At 46.2% G+C, this 14,014-nt stretch overlaps 1 protein-coding gene across 4 annotated transcripts in view; it reads left to right on the top strand.

Annotated features, from left to right (window-relative positions):
- MYO1C (myosin IC) overlaps positions 1-14,014 on the top strand; it is a 146,164-nt gene that overhangs the window by 97,888 nt on the left and 34,262 nt on the right. For all 4 annotated transcript variants that reach the window (XM_032788283.2, XM_032788285.2, XM_075074027.1 and 1 more), the window contains exon 14: positions 6,829-6,920. In XM_032788283.2, coding sequence (XP_032644174.1) covers positions 6,829-6,920 — 92 coding nt within the window. The remainder of the gene's footprint in view (positions 1-6,828; positions 6,921-14,014) is intronic.

Consider the following 14,014-nt stretch of genomic DNA (forward strand, 5'->3'; position numbering starts at 1 on the left):
AAACTGACCCTAGGCTGCAGAGCCTAAAAGACAACAGGGTCATTATGCGCTCGTTAGGCATGCACACGCCGGTGGCTCAGCGCAGGTTCTTCTGGCCCCAACCACACCGCCCTTACCGTCAGCCCCGGCAGAGGCAAGACTTCGCCAGACGGCGAGGCAGAACCGGTCGCCGAAGGCAATCTGGCAACCAACAGGGCCAAAGCCAAAGCTCCTCCAAGCCTTCCTCAGGGCCAAAGTCTTCCTTTTGAAGGTGCACCCGAGGGCGTTGTACCAGTTTCTTTAAGAGATCCGTCCCCTCCTTTCTCCAACCATCTTTCCTTTTTCCTCCCTGCGTAGTCCCAGCTAACGTCAGATCGCTGGGTCTTACGCATGCTGGAATTTGGATACCACCTCCAATTTATTTCAACCCCCCCTTTCCACCCCGCTCCCTCGTCCCTCTTCAGGGACCCCTCTCATGAGCAACTCCTCCTACAGGAGGTGCAAACGCCCCTCGCCAAAGGAGCCATAGAGGAGGTACCGGAGTACAAACGGGGCAAGGGGTTTCACTCCCGCTACTTCCTAATCCCCAAGTCAAAGGGAGGTCTCAGACCTATCCTCGATCTGCAGGAACTCAACAGATACACGATAAAGTTGAAGTTCAGTATGGTATCCCTGGGGGCCATTATCCCGTCCCTGGATCCTGGAGACTGGTATGCTGCCCTCGACATGAAAGATGCCTACTTCCACATAGCCTCACAGGAGGTTCCTCCGGTTTGTGGCCAACCGCCAACATTTTCAGTTCGCAGTCCTCCCATTCGGCCTTTCTACAGCCCCAAGAGTATTCACCAAATGTATGGCTGTAGTCGCTGCCCACCTCCGCCGCAGTTGGATACACGTGTTTTCGTATCTAGACGACTGGCTCATCTGAGGGACCTCCGAGGCGCGAGTCCTCAGTCACGCATTGCCAAGGACCTTTTCCTACATCTAGGTCTAATGATCAATGCGGAAAAATCGACTCTGATCCCCACTCAGAGGACAGAATTTATTGGCGCCACCCTGGACTCCACTCTTGCCAGAGCCTGTCTACCACTGCCATGGTTTCAGACTATGGTAGCCGTCATCCAGAGGCTGCGAGCGGCGCCATTGACTTCGGTATGCACTTGCCTTGCTCTCCTGGGCCGTATGGCGGCCTGTATGTTCGTAACGAAATACGCCAGACTGCGCCTCTGGCCCCTCCAGTCGTGGCTCAACTCACAATACTGACCAGCCAGGGATCCTATGGACATGGTCGTCACCATTCCCCCGACCGTCCTAGACTCCTTAGAGTGGTGGCTGGATCCCTCCATGGTGTATGCAGGGCTCCCGTTCCATCCGCCCCAGCCCTCGGTGTCCCTGACAACGGACGCATCATCCCTGGGTTGGGGGGCTCACCTCGGGCACCTACGCACCCAGGGCCTTTGGTCGTCTCAAGAGCTGACCCTGCACATCAATGTCCGGGAGTTGAGAGCCGTTCGTCTAGCCTGCCAGACGTTCCAACAGCACTTACAGGGCCGTTGTGTGTCAGTGTTCACTGACAACACAACAGCCATGCACGATATAAACAAGCAGGGCGGCACGAGGTCTTCGCCCCTGTGTCAAGAGGCCTTACGACTCTGGGACTTCTGCATAGCCCACTCTATACACCTCATCGCGTCCTTTCTCCCGGGAGTTCGGAACATGCTGGTGGATCGCCTCAGCAGATCCTTTCTTTCCCACGAATGGTCACTTTGCCCGGACATTGCTCTTTCGCTCTTCTGGAGGTGGGGGTTTCCCCGGATAGACTTCTTTGCATCCCGCGGAAACATGAAATGCCAGATGTTCTACTCCTTTCAAGGCCTCTCACCGGGTTCAATGGCCGATGCCTTCCTTATACCGTGGACGACGCACCTGCTCTACGCCTTTCCACCATTTCTGCTCGTCCACAGGGTCCTACTGAAAGTACGCAGGGACAAAGCCCACTTAATCATGATAGCTCCAGAGTGGCCTCGGCAGCACTGGTACACCATGTAGCTAGACCTATCCATAGCCGACCCTGTCCCCCTGCCTCTTCATCTGGACCTGATCACTCAGGACCACAGCAAACTGCGTCACCCGGACCTTCAGTCCCTCCACCTCACGGCATGGCTCCTGAGTGGCTGACCCAGTCTGAGGTGCGTTGCTCTGCCCCAGTGCAGCAGGTGCTCCTGGGTAGCAGGAAACCTTCCACTAGAGCGACATATTTGGCCAAGTGGAAGCATTTCGCATGCTGGTGCGTGGAGCAGAACTTCCTTCCCACCGAGGTCTCCATTCCCAACATCTTGGATTACCTCTGGTCCCTCAAACAACAGGGCCTAGCAGTGTCATCTCTGAGGGTCCATTTGGCGGCCATCTCTACCTTCCACCCAGGGGAGAATGGCCGCTCGGTATTCTCACACCCGATGGTGTCTAGATTCCTTAAGGGCCTAGAGCGCCTCTACCCCCAGGTACGCCGCCCTTCCCCAACATGGGACCTTAACCTGGTTCTTGCTAGACTCATGTCCGCCCCATTCGAGCCGTTAGCAACTTGCTCCCTTCTCTACCTCTCATGGAAATCCGTTTTCCTGGTGGCCATCACTTCAGCGAGACAAGTGTCCGAGCTTTGGGCCCTCACGGTAGATCCCCCATATACTGTGTTCCACAGGGACAAGGTGCAGTTGCGACCACATCCAGCCTTTCTCCCCAAAGTGGTATCAGCCTTCCATATTAACCAGGAGATCTTCCTACCTGTCTGCTTCCCAAAGCCACATTTGTCTCGCAGGGAGCAGTAGCTACACTCCCTAGACGTCCGTAGAGTGTTCACTTTTTATATCGAGCGAACAAAGCCATTTTGCAGAACCCCCCAGCTCTTTGTCGCGGTGGCTTAGCGTATCAAGGGCCTACCCGTCTCCTCGCAGCGGATTTCCTCTTGGGTAACGTTGTGCATCCGCACCTGTTACGACTTGGCTCACGTCCCATTGAGCCACATGACTGCGCACTCTACCAGGGCTCAGGCCTCATCGGCTGCTTTACTCGCTCATGTGCCCATTCATGAAATTTGTCGCGCAGCTATCTGGTCTTCGGTCCATACCTTTGCCTCCCATTATGCCCTGGTTCAGCAGTCTAGGGATGACGCAGCGTTCGGCTCCGCAGTATTACACTCTGCGACATCACACTCCGACCCCACCGCCTAGGTAAGGCTTGGGAATCACCTAACTGGAATGGATATGAGCAATCACTTGAAGAAGAAAAGACGGTTACTCACCTTTGTAACTGTTGTTCTTCGAGATGTGTTGCTCATATCCATTCCAAACCCGCCCTCCTTCCCCACTATCGGAGTAGCCGGCAAGAAGGAACTGAGGAGCGGTCGGATCAGCAGGGGTATATATCCGGCACCATAGCGGCGCCACTCCAGGGGGCAACCCTGCCGAACCACCGGAGTTGCTAGGGTAAAAATCTTCCGACGAGCGTGCACGCACGGCGTGCACACCTAACTGGAATGGATATGAGCAACACATCTTGAAGAACAACAGTTACAAAGGTGAGTAACCGTCTTTTACTGCCTGTCGGCTAATATTTTATATATAATTTTTCTTAGATAAGTTGCAATGTAGGTAGACATATACCATCTCCCCTACCCCCCCGCCCCCCCCAAAAAAAAGGTGCTAGCAATATGGCAGAAGCTAAATCATCAGGGTTCAAAACCTGCCTCTCATTAAGTTTCAATGCTGCATAACAACTGGTATTCCCAGTGCCTGCTCTGCCTAAGAGAGGGACATATCCCCAAGCAATAATCACTATATTGGTCTTTCTCTAAGCGCAATCAGAATGCTAGAGAAGCCCACCTGAAATTGTTCTTCCTCAAGAGTTCAAAACGCCTTCTCAGACACTGAGACATAGCTAAAAAACAGTCTATGGTCCTCTGATCAGTTCCTCTCCATGAGTGGCCAGGTGAACTGAGATTCCACCCTGAGTTCTTGGGTCGTATCTATGAAGGGACCCCAGTTATCTATCTTCATTCTGGCATCAGTCTTCTGATGAGCAGGAATGATGGGAGAAGGGATGAGCCAACGTCTCCTTCTCAGATGCCTGGCAAGTCAAGACACAAGCATCATCAGACTTCTGACTCATCTCAGGCTCAACCTCCTAAGGGCCAAAAGTCTGAAAAGGTCCCGTAAAGTGCCCCAGTACAGATTACTAAGAGAACCCCAGTTCTACCCACCATATCTGCAGACTGTTCTTTCTCTCAGTACCCAGAACCGTGTTCGTCAGTACCGAGCAATACTTGCTGTCTTGGTACCCAAAGCATACAGAGTACCAAGTGACTTTGGGCCCGATATTACAGCTGTGTCTCCTAGAGAGGCTGAGGATGGTGATATCTAAGCCACCAACTACTGCGCTGTTGGTATAGCAAGTCAGGGAGGTATCTCCAGTACCAACTTCTCCTTTTATATGCAGGGCACTCTGGATAGAATGGTCCCTCGCATGGAGGAAGTGTACTCTTTCTCCTCATCCCCATCTAGACACATCTCCCACCCTCTCGCCTTCCCCCTGGGGTACCATACTGGGAACCAGGAAGGCACTTGAGGGAGAATTCTACAAACGAAAGTAGAAGGCCTGGACTCTAAGAAACATTTATCTTGGTACCCTCCTGTGTGTCTCCCACCTCAGTTCTTATATCCCTATCAACACTGTCCTTACTGGACACACTGGGGTGTATAGCTGTATTTGTGTAAGCCTGCATCACCTGCCCCTTGCAGGGTTAGATCCCCCTCCCCTTCAAAGACACAATATGGACCATCCCAGCCAGGCCAATTAGTGAAGACCCAGATCCTGGAAAGAAATGAGGAGGAGAAAAATGATGAGGAACAACCACCACAAGGGAAAGAACAACTTGTTCCTGCTGTGATCTCATCCTCCCCCGATGAGGCAGTAAGTCCCTCTAAGTTTCCCTCAGTGGATGGTCTTAAATTATTCCAAGAGCTTATTAAACACATGGCAGAGATAGTGGATATACCACTAGAAGTAATGCAGCAGAAGTCTCACGAGCTCCTGGGTATCTTGCACCCTTCCTTGCCCAACAGGCTCCCCATGCCAATTAATGAAAGACCATTGGAGCCCACAGATGACGTATGGCATACACCAGCCTTGATACTGGTCACATCCAAGCTAGCAGAAAGAAGATGCCGTGTCCCTTACAAGGGATTTGAATACTTTTATTCCCTCCCAGTACCACATTTGCCTGTAGTGGCTGCTGTCAAGGGAAGGTAAAAAATAACACACACCTCCTAGAGACGGACACAAAGCAACTAGACCTTATCTTGTGCAAGGTTTACTTGTTAGTCAGGCACCAGATGTGTGTGTGGCTAATTATCACAGTCTCCTCTCCACTGGAGCTGGAATAAGCTGTCTTAGTTTCTGGCCAAGCTACCATAGGACCATTGAGAGGAGCTGACAGCCATCATGACTGAGGGGCATTTGATAGCCCACACTTCCCAATAGGCTTCACTGGATGTGTCTAACAGCACAGTGTGTACTGTGGCTATATTGGTGACAATGAGGTCGTCTCCCTGGCTCTAGTCCTAGGGAGGAACAAATAACAATCACAGATCTTTCCTTTGTGGGCAGTGAACATCTTAATTTTAAAATGAACAAGACCCTCCATTTTTTTTAGAAGACCCCAGGGCAAATGTGTGTTCACTGGGTCTGTATTTTCCATCCCCAAAAAGGAAACAAACAAGACAACAGGCTTGCTTCAGGTAGCATCCTTGTACCCAGTATTTTCAATCCTAGAGCATTTCTGAGCTGCCTTAGGGTGCTCTACTAGTTCAGTGGCATCATCCTGCACTGCAAACTTGTGAAGCAACTGTCAGGGCTTTGCTGCAGATATATTCTCTAAACACTATAAGTAATGTATTCATGCCAGTTAAGCAGGGCTCAGTAGGAGCATCTTGCAGGCTGTTGTTGGATCCTAAACCCCCTCGTGTATTGCTGTTCTGAATGCAAAGCAACCAGCGAACTAGTGATAGGTAGGTTAGTGGCAGTTGAGGATAAGTAGATCTTGCATTATCTATTTATAAAAACCAAAAAAATGTAAATGTGTATAGAAACTGTATATATTTAACTGTGTTCCTCTTCTCCCTTTGGAGGTCATTTGTATTCTTAGGTTATCAGCAATTGAAGTAGGAAGCATGTCTTTTTGTGTATTTTTACAACACTCAGCAAAATGGGGCACTTATTACAGTTACGGGCACTGCTGTAATACTAACCCTAAATAATAATGTCATATATTCTTGCTTAACTAGCACAGAAAATTGAAGGGCAAACCTAATCAGTTTCTTTCTTTGAGACTTCCTAACCCAGCCTAAATTCCTTTCTTTTTTAGAATCAATTCTGTACATAGATTAGAGTTACAGGGCTTGATCTGATTTCATTTTATGGTCATATTTTAATTGTGCTGCTCTTGAAAACTCAACTGAACTGTGGGAGTAGGCAAGTTCTTTGTATGCAGGGAGATGACCTCTCACCAAAAGTCAAAGTTTACTTGTCTTCATCTGCTGGCTGGAAAGAATCTAAAAGTCTAACTAGTTTCCAAGAAGAAAAAAAATTCTCCTTTGCAGCGCAGCAGTTCTTTATTATATGAGTGAATTAGGCAGCCTCTCTAGTACAAGACAGAAAACTGCTAGAGAAACCAAATGGAGGGCACCATTTTAGTGAGATGGGGGTGGATCTGGCTTGCATGCTGAAGTGTAGAAGGAAATGTTGAAAATGTGCATTTCGTTGTATTGCTGCGTGTGTTGATTCCCTGCTCTACAGGATGAGGAGTGTCTGAGACCTGGGGATGCCACAGACATGACATTTTTGGAGAAGCTGGAGGAAACTGTGAAGAACCATCCTCATTTTCTCACGTGAGTGTTCAAGTAGCTGTTGCTAGATTTGTCTTTATGAGGAGGGACAAAATACAGAATAAAGCCAATGGCTTTAAATATACCCAGTCTCTGCTGTACCTATTACTGTATTTGTATTACAGTAGCACCCAGAGGTCTCAGTCATAGTGGGGCCCCATTGTGCTGGGAAGTGCATAAAAGCAAAAGATACTTGTTGTCCCAAAGAGCTTAGATTCTAAGGCTAGGTCTATACTACAGCTGGGATTGACTCTCTAAGATTGATCCACCTGTGGTAGATTTAGCGGTTCTAGTGAAGACCTACCAAATCAACAGCAGATCACTCTCCAGTCAACCCCTGTACTCTACCTCCGACAAGAAGAGTAAGGTAAGTTGACAGGAGAGTTTCTGCCATCGACCCCCTGCGGTGTAGGCCTTGTGGTAACTTGACCTAAGATATGTCGGGTCCAGCTACATTATTCATATAGCTGGAGTTGTGTAGTGTAAGTCAACTTACCATGGTAGTGTAGACATAATCTCAGTTAAGACAACAGAATAAGTGGGTATAACTAACAAAAATAAGGCTAAAAAGAGAAAAGAATAGTAGTGATGTTATGGTGGAAGTCTGTTATAGACCACCAAATCAAGAAGAGGAAATGGATGAGACATTCTTCAAATAACGAGGAGCCCAGTAGCACCTTAAGGACTAACAGATTTATTTGGGCATAAGCTTTCATGGGTAAAAAACGCACTTCTTCAGATGCATGGAGTGAAAATTACAGATGCCAGCATAAATTTACTGACACATTCTCTCCTGTTCTTGTACCAGTATATTTATGCTGGCATCTGTAATTTTCACTCCATGCATCTGAAGAAGTGGGTATTTTACCCACGGAAGCTTATGCCCAAATAAATCTGTTAGTCTTTAAGGTGCCACCAGACTCCTCATTGTTTTTGTGGATACAGACTAACACGGCTACCCCTCTGATATTCTTCAAATAGGTAACAAGATTAGCTAACGCACATGAGCTAGTGTTAATGGGGGATTTTAATTTCCTTGATATCTGTTAGAAAACTAATACAGCCAAAGATGGTAATGGAGTCATAGAAATGTAGGACTGAAAGGCAACTCAGTAGGTCACTTAGTTCAGTCCCCTGCACTGAGGCCTCACTAAGTATTATCTAGACTATTTCACAAAGCTGAAAACAATTATGGACCAAATCAACTAGGAGGAAGAATTTAATCAGGAAAATATGAATAATGATTGAGAATAATTAAAGAACACCTTACTAGATGCCCCAAAACCACAATCCCATGGTCAAGGAAGAAGGCTATGCTGGTTAAAAATAGAACCTGGCTTAGAGGGGAAGTGAGGATAGCTGTAAATGCACGCACACATGTGCATGCGCACACAGTTGATAGTAATGACTATAAATCAGAAATTAAGAATTGTAGACTGTTGATAAGGGAAGCCAAGGGACACAAGGAGAACACATGCCAGCATAATAAAGAACAATAAGAAGGTGTTTTTAAATTCTGACAATGATTTTGGTCCTTTACTAGATGGAAGCGATAGAAATGTTCAATAAATGTTTCTTTTCTGTATTTGGAGGAAGAAACAACTGATGCAGTCTCATTACACGGTGATAAGTCTTTCCATTCCACTAGTATTTTGGGAGGATGTTAAACAGAAGCTATTAAATTCAGATGTTTTAAAATCAGATGGTCCAGATAACTTGCATCAAGAGTTTTAAAAGAGGTAGCCGACAAGTTCACTGGACCATTAATATTGATTTTCAATATGTCTGGTTAAGTTCCAGAATACTGGAAGATAGCTAATGTTGTTCCAATTTTTAAAAAGGATAAACTGGGTGACCCGGGTAATTATAGTCCTGTTGGTCCAACATCGCTCCCAGGCAAGATAATGGAGTGATTGACACGGGAGTGAATTAATAATGAACTAAAGAGACGTAATGAATTAATGCAATCAACATGGATTAATGGAAAATAGATCTTGTCAAACTACCTTGATATCTTTTCTTGTTGAGATTACAAGTTTGACTGATAAACGTAATAGTGTTAGACTTCTGTACAGTTTTTGAGTTGGTGCAATGTGACATTTTGATTAAAAAATAGAATGATATTAAATTACCATGGCACACATTAAATAAATTAAAAACCAGTTAACTGATAAGTCTCAAAATGTAACCATCAACAGGGAATTGTAATGAAATGTCTGTTTCTAGTTGTGTCTTGCAGGGATTTAACCTTGGCCCAATACTATTTAATATCTTTATCAATTATTTGGAAGAAAACATAAAATCATCACTGAGTTTGCAGATGACACAAAAATTGGGGGAGTGGTAATTAAAGAAGAGGGCAGGTCACTGATTCAAAACAATCTGGATCACTTGGTAAACTGGGTGCAAGCAAACAATATGTGTTTTATTATGCGTAAATGTGTAAAACTGGGAAGAAAGAATGTAGGCCCTACTTATAGCATATATCCTGTAAGTTCTTAGTATGTGTAGGGGATATCTGAAAGTTGAGGAAACAACTAGGAGGTTATCCATTTTGGATCCGGTTTTGACCAACAGGGATGCATTAGTTGCAAATGCAAAGGTGGCTGGGAACTTGGGAGGAAGTGACCATAATCTGACAGGATTCAAGATACTAAGGAAAGGAGGACATGTGAACAACAAAACAAGGACACTGGACTTCAGAAAGGCAGACTTCAACCAACTCTGAGAAATAGTAGGCATGGCTCCACAGAGAGACCAGTTAGGAAGAAAAGGAATTGAAGGGGGTTGGCAGTTCCTAAAAGATGTAATACTAAAAGTTCAGCATCAAGTAATTCCTATGCAGAGAAAAGAGTTTTAGATATCTAAAAACCCAATCGGATACATATAGGAAATGGAAGGAGGGGAATGTCACTAAGGAAGTGGACATAAGAATAGCATGAGCGTGTAGAAACAAAATCAGGAAAACCCAGGCAAGGAATGAGTTGCAACTGGAAAGAAATATTAGAGATAACAAGAAGGGCTGCTACAAATATTAGACAAAGAAAGATCAGGGATGGTGTGGGTCTGCTGCTTAATGGAGAAGGTGAACTAGTAACCAAAGATGATGAGAAGGCGGAGCTGCTCAGTGCCTACTTTGCTTCAATCTTCACACAAAAAATAACATGACCGGGTGACTGACTAAGTTATCAGAGACAATAAAAGGGAGGGGACACAGATCAGGATAAGTTTAAAAAAAACAAAACAAAACCTCACATCAGAGATCTTCTGACTAAATTGAATGAATTCAAGTCATCGAGGCCTGATGCTATTCATCCCAGGGTGCTGAAGGAATTAGCTGAAGAAATCTCAGAGCCACTGGCAATAGTATTTACAATATCATGGATGACAATAGAGGTCCTGGAAGGCTGGAGAAAGCTAATGTAGTGCCCATCTTGAAAAAGGAGGAGCCAGGGAACTATAGACCAGTCGGCCTCACCTCAATACCTGGAAAGCTAACTAGAGCAATATAGAAAACATTCAATTTGCAAATATATGAAGGATGAAGGGGTGATCACTAGCAACCAGCATAGATTTGCTAAGAACAAATCTTGCCAAGCAAATTTGATTTCATTCTTTGCCAAGGTAATTGGTTTGGTGGATAGGAGGAATGTGATGGACATAGTACAAGTGGACTTCAGCAAGGCTTTTGACACAGTCCCACATGACATTCTCATAAGTAAACTGGAGAAATACAGGTTCTTCTTTGAGTACCTGTTCATGTCAATTCCAATCAGGTGCGTGCACGCTCTGTGCATGACAGCTGGAAGATTTTTCCCCTACCAGTATCCAGAGGGTCGGCCTGGGTGCCCCCTGGAGTCACGCCTTCATGGCGCCCAATATAGGGCCCCGCTGACCCGACCCTCACTCGGTTCCTTCTTGTGACGGCTGTCTGGAACTCCCTACTGCTCTTGCCTCAACAAGTGTGTGCTTTGCAGTATCTCTGTCCTCGTGTATATAGTTAGATTTAGCAGCATAGTAGTTTTATAGTTAGTGTACGTTTTCTTACAAGTTTCCTTTGGGGGTCTTTCCCCCTGACGTTTTTCCCTGGCATCGTGGTATGCCTCAGTACCAGGGCTTTAAACTGTGATCTGATTGTGGCAGATTTATGCCAAGAAGTAATCCACACTCATCATGTCTGAAGTGTCTAGGCAAGGGGCATCTCAGAGATTGCTGCAAAATCTATAAGGGTTTTCTCCTCAGGATCCTTAAGGACAGAGAGCAGCACCTCCGAGTCCTACTTATGGAGGCAGCTCTTTGGCTCCAGTCTGAGCACGCTGCGCCTGACCCAGCCTCAAGCGCCACATCCTCGGTGCGCAGTATGCTGGCACTGTCACCAAGAGAACTGGTGCCGAGGAAGGGTGCAGAGACCCTTGGCATCGCCACGGCTCCGCCCATGGCGAGGCATTGGTGAGGCACCACTCTCACTCCCTAGTGTCCCATCAGAAGAAAAAGGCAGATAGAGGGTGTTCCCCAGCTAGGTCTAAGGATCATTTAACCAGCAAACCCCCATCAGGCACTCAGTCAGCTCCCATTGACTCCTGCCCCAGGAGGAGTGCAGTCGAGTCCGGACCTGCGCCACTCACCAGGCTGCCACTGCAAGGCCATACAACTCCTTTCCATGCTGGAAACGTTCGATTCAGTAGTGGACCTGTTGGCGCTCAGGGCACCACCCTCACAGCTTAGGAGGGAGAGGTTGCCGGCACTGATCCCAGGCCCGGTACATTCTGTAGGCAAGCCGGGGATAATATCTGCCATAAGGCCATCCCCACTGCATCGACCACCGACACTGGGGTCTCTGTAGGGGAGCTGCTCCAGTCCCCAAGCTGGCACCGATCCCCAGCACCAAGGCTCCACTCCTCCCCTCATCAAAAAATCTCCCACGCAGCACGTAAACACCTGATTGGAATGAACAATACATCTCGAAGAAAAACAGTTACAAGAAGGTGAATAACCTTTTTTTTTTTTTTTTTTTTTAGTGGAACTACCATTAAGTGGATACATAAGGGGTTAAACAACCACAAAGAATAACTATTAATGGTGTCAGATTAGAAGGATGTCTCAAGTGGGGTTCCATGGGGATCTGTTCTGGGTCCCGTGTTGTTTAACATCTTTATTAATGATCTGGATGCAAGAATGAGTATGCTACTGATCAGATTTACAGATGACAAAAAGCTTGGGAGTGGGAGGATTGTAAACACTTTGGAGGATAGAACTAAAAATCAAAGGGATCTTGATAAAATTTAGAGAACTGGGCTACAGATAACAAAATGAAATTCAATAAAGACAAATGTAAGGTGCTACATATAGGGAAGGAAAAACCAAATACAGAATGGGGGATAACTGGCTTGGCGGCAGCAGCAGCACTACTAAGAAGGATCTGGGAGTTGTGGTGGGTCCCAAGCTCAACATGAGTCAACAATGTGATGCTGTTACAAAAAAGCAAATGCAAGTCATTGGAGGTGATAGTATCGCTCTACTCACTGCTGGTTAGGCCTCCGCTGGAGTACTGTGTCCAATTTGATCATCACTTTATAGAATGGATCCTTTCCAGTTTCTCTACATCCTGAGTCAAGCAATAAAGATGATCAAAGGGACTGAATACAAGACACATGTTTAGTTTGGAAAAGAGGGGATGGGGGAGACATGATAGCAGTCTTCAAATACTTGAAAGGCTGCCATTAAAAAGGATGGAGGAAAATTGTTCTCTTGAGCTACACAGGGCAAGATAAGAGGCAATGGGTTCAAACTACAGCATAGCATATTTAGATTAAATCATAGGGAAAACTTCCCAACTGACTGGAAACTCCTTGTGTTGGTGGAAAGATCAATTTAATGGCTGCATGGGCGTCCCTTTCTTCTGCTCAGGTCTAACTATGACAATAGGCACATTACTGTTAGGGTTAGGAGCACACCTCAGCACACTCACAACTCAACAGTACAGCCACCTCCAGAAACCAGCCTCCATATCAACTTGTTATAACTCAGGGCAGTCAGAAATGACTGCTTTCAGTTCCTAGCCCTCATCAAGAGCAAATCAGTCAGAATCATTATGGACAGTGTGGCTTCCATGTTCTGTATCATCAAACAGAGAGGAGCAAGACTGCTTCCCTGTGTACTGAAGCTATAAAGTTATGGTACTCATGTGTAGGCCATCAGATTTAGATCTCAGCCATTTACCTTCCTGTAGTCCAGAAAGTCACAGCCAATGTGCTCAGGAGGCGCTTCTCACCGCACTATAAATGGGAGTTGGACTCTCAAATCCTTCATGGCATATTCCGGATGTGGGACTTCCATGGAAACTATTCACTACATTCAGCAACAGGAAGTGCCCCTAATTCTGCACAAGATGAGACCTTGGTCACCTCTCTTTGGAAGATACCTTTCTGCTTCCTTGGACAAAGGCCTGTTCTGTGCATTCCTTCCGACACCACTAATTCTAAGAGTGATGAACAAGATCAGGCAAGGACATGGCCAAGGTTATCCATGTAATACTGACCTGGCCAAGTCAAAGTTGTTAGCCTTACCTGCTTCACCTCTGTGTCCAACTGGTGCTCAAGCTTCTGACCATTCTTCATCTTCTCTCCCAGGGTGTGAGTCTTGCTTCACCCCAACCTAGAGGTCCTCTGTCTCCAAGCATGGCTCCTAGATGGCTCACAGGATTAGAATCCACCTGCTCAACAGCAGTACAACAAGTATTACTAGACAGTAGAAGGGAGTCAACTCATATTACTTGCCTTCAGATGTGGAAAATGTTCAACCACCAGTGTCACTGTCACTACCTTGTACCTGAATCTTCTTTGTTCTCAGCCAACTTGAATTATCTGGCGGATTTAAAAATTTGGTTTTATCAATTATCTCTGTTAATCTCGCCACAATACCAGCATTTCATTCCCCACTAGAGGGTTTTTTTATTTTTTCTCCCCCTTTGTTCTTGAGGTTTATTAAGGGTCTGGGGAATCTTTATTCCCAGGTTAAGGATCCTACTCTGACATGGGATCTCAATCTAGTACTTAGATACCTTATCAGACCTCCATTTGAACCTGTGGCAGCTTGCT

The sequence above is a fragment of the Chelonoidis abingdonii genome, chromosome 20 (genome assembly GCF_003597395.2).
Source record: "Chelonoidis abingdonii isolate Lonesome George chromosome 20, CheloAbing_2.0, whole genome shotgun sequence".
Lineage (NCBI taxonomy): Eukaryota > Metazoa > Chordata > Testudines > Testudinidae > Chelonoidis > Chelonoidis abingdonii.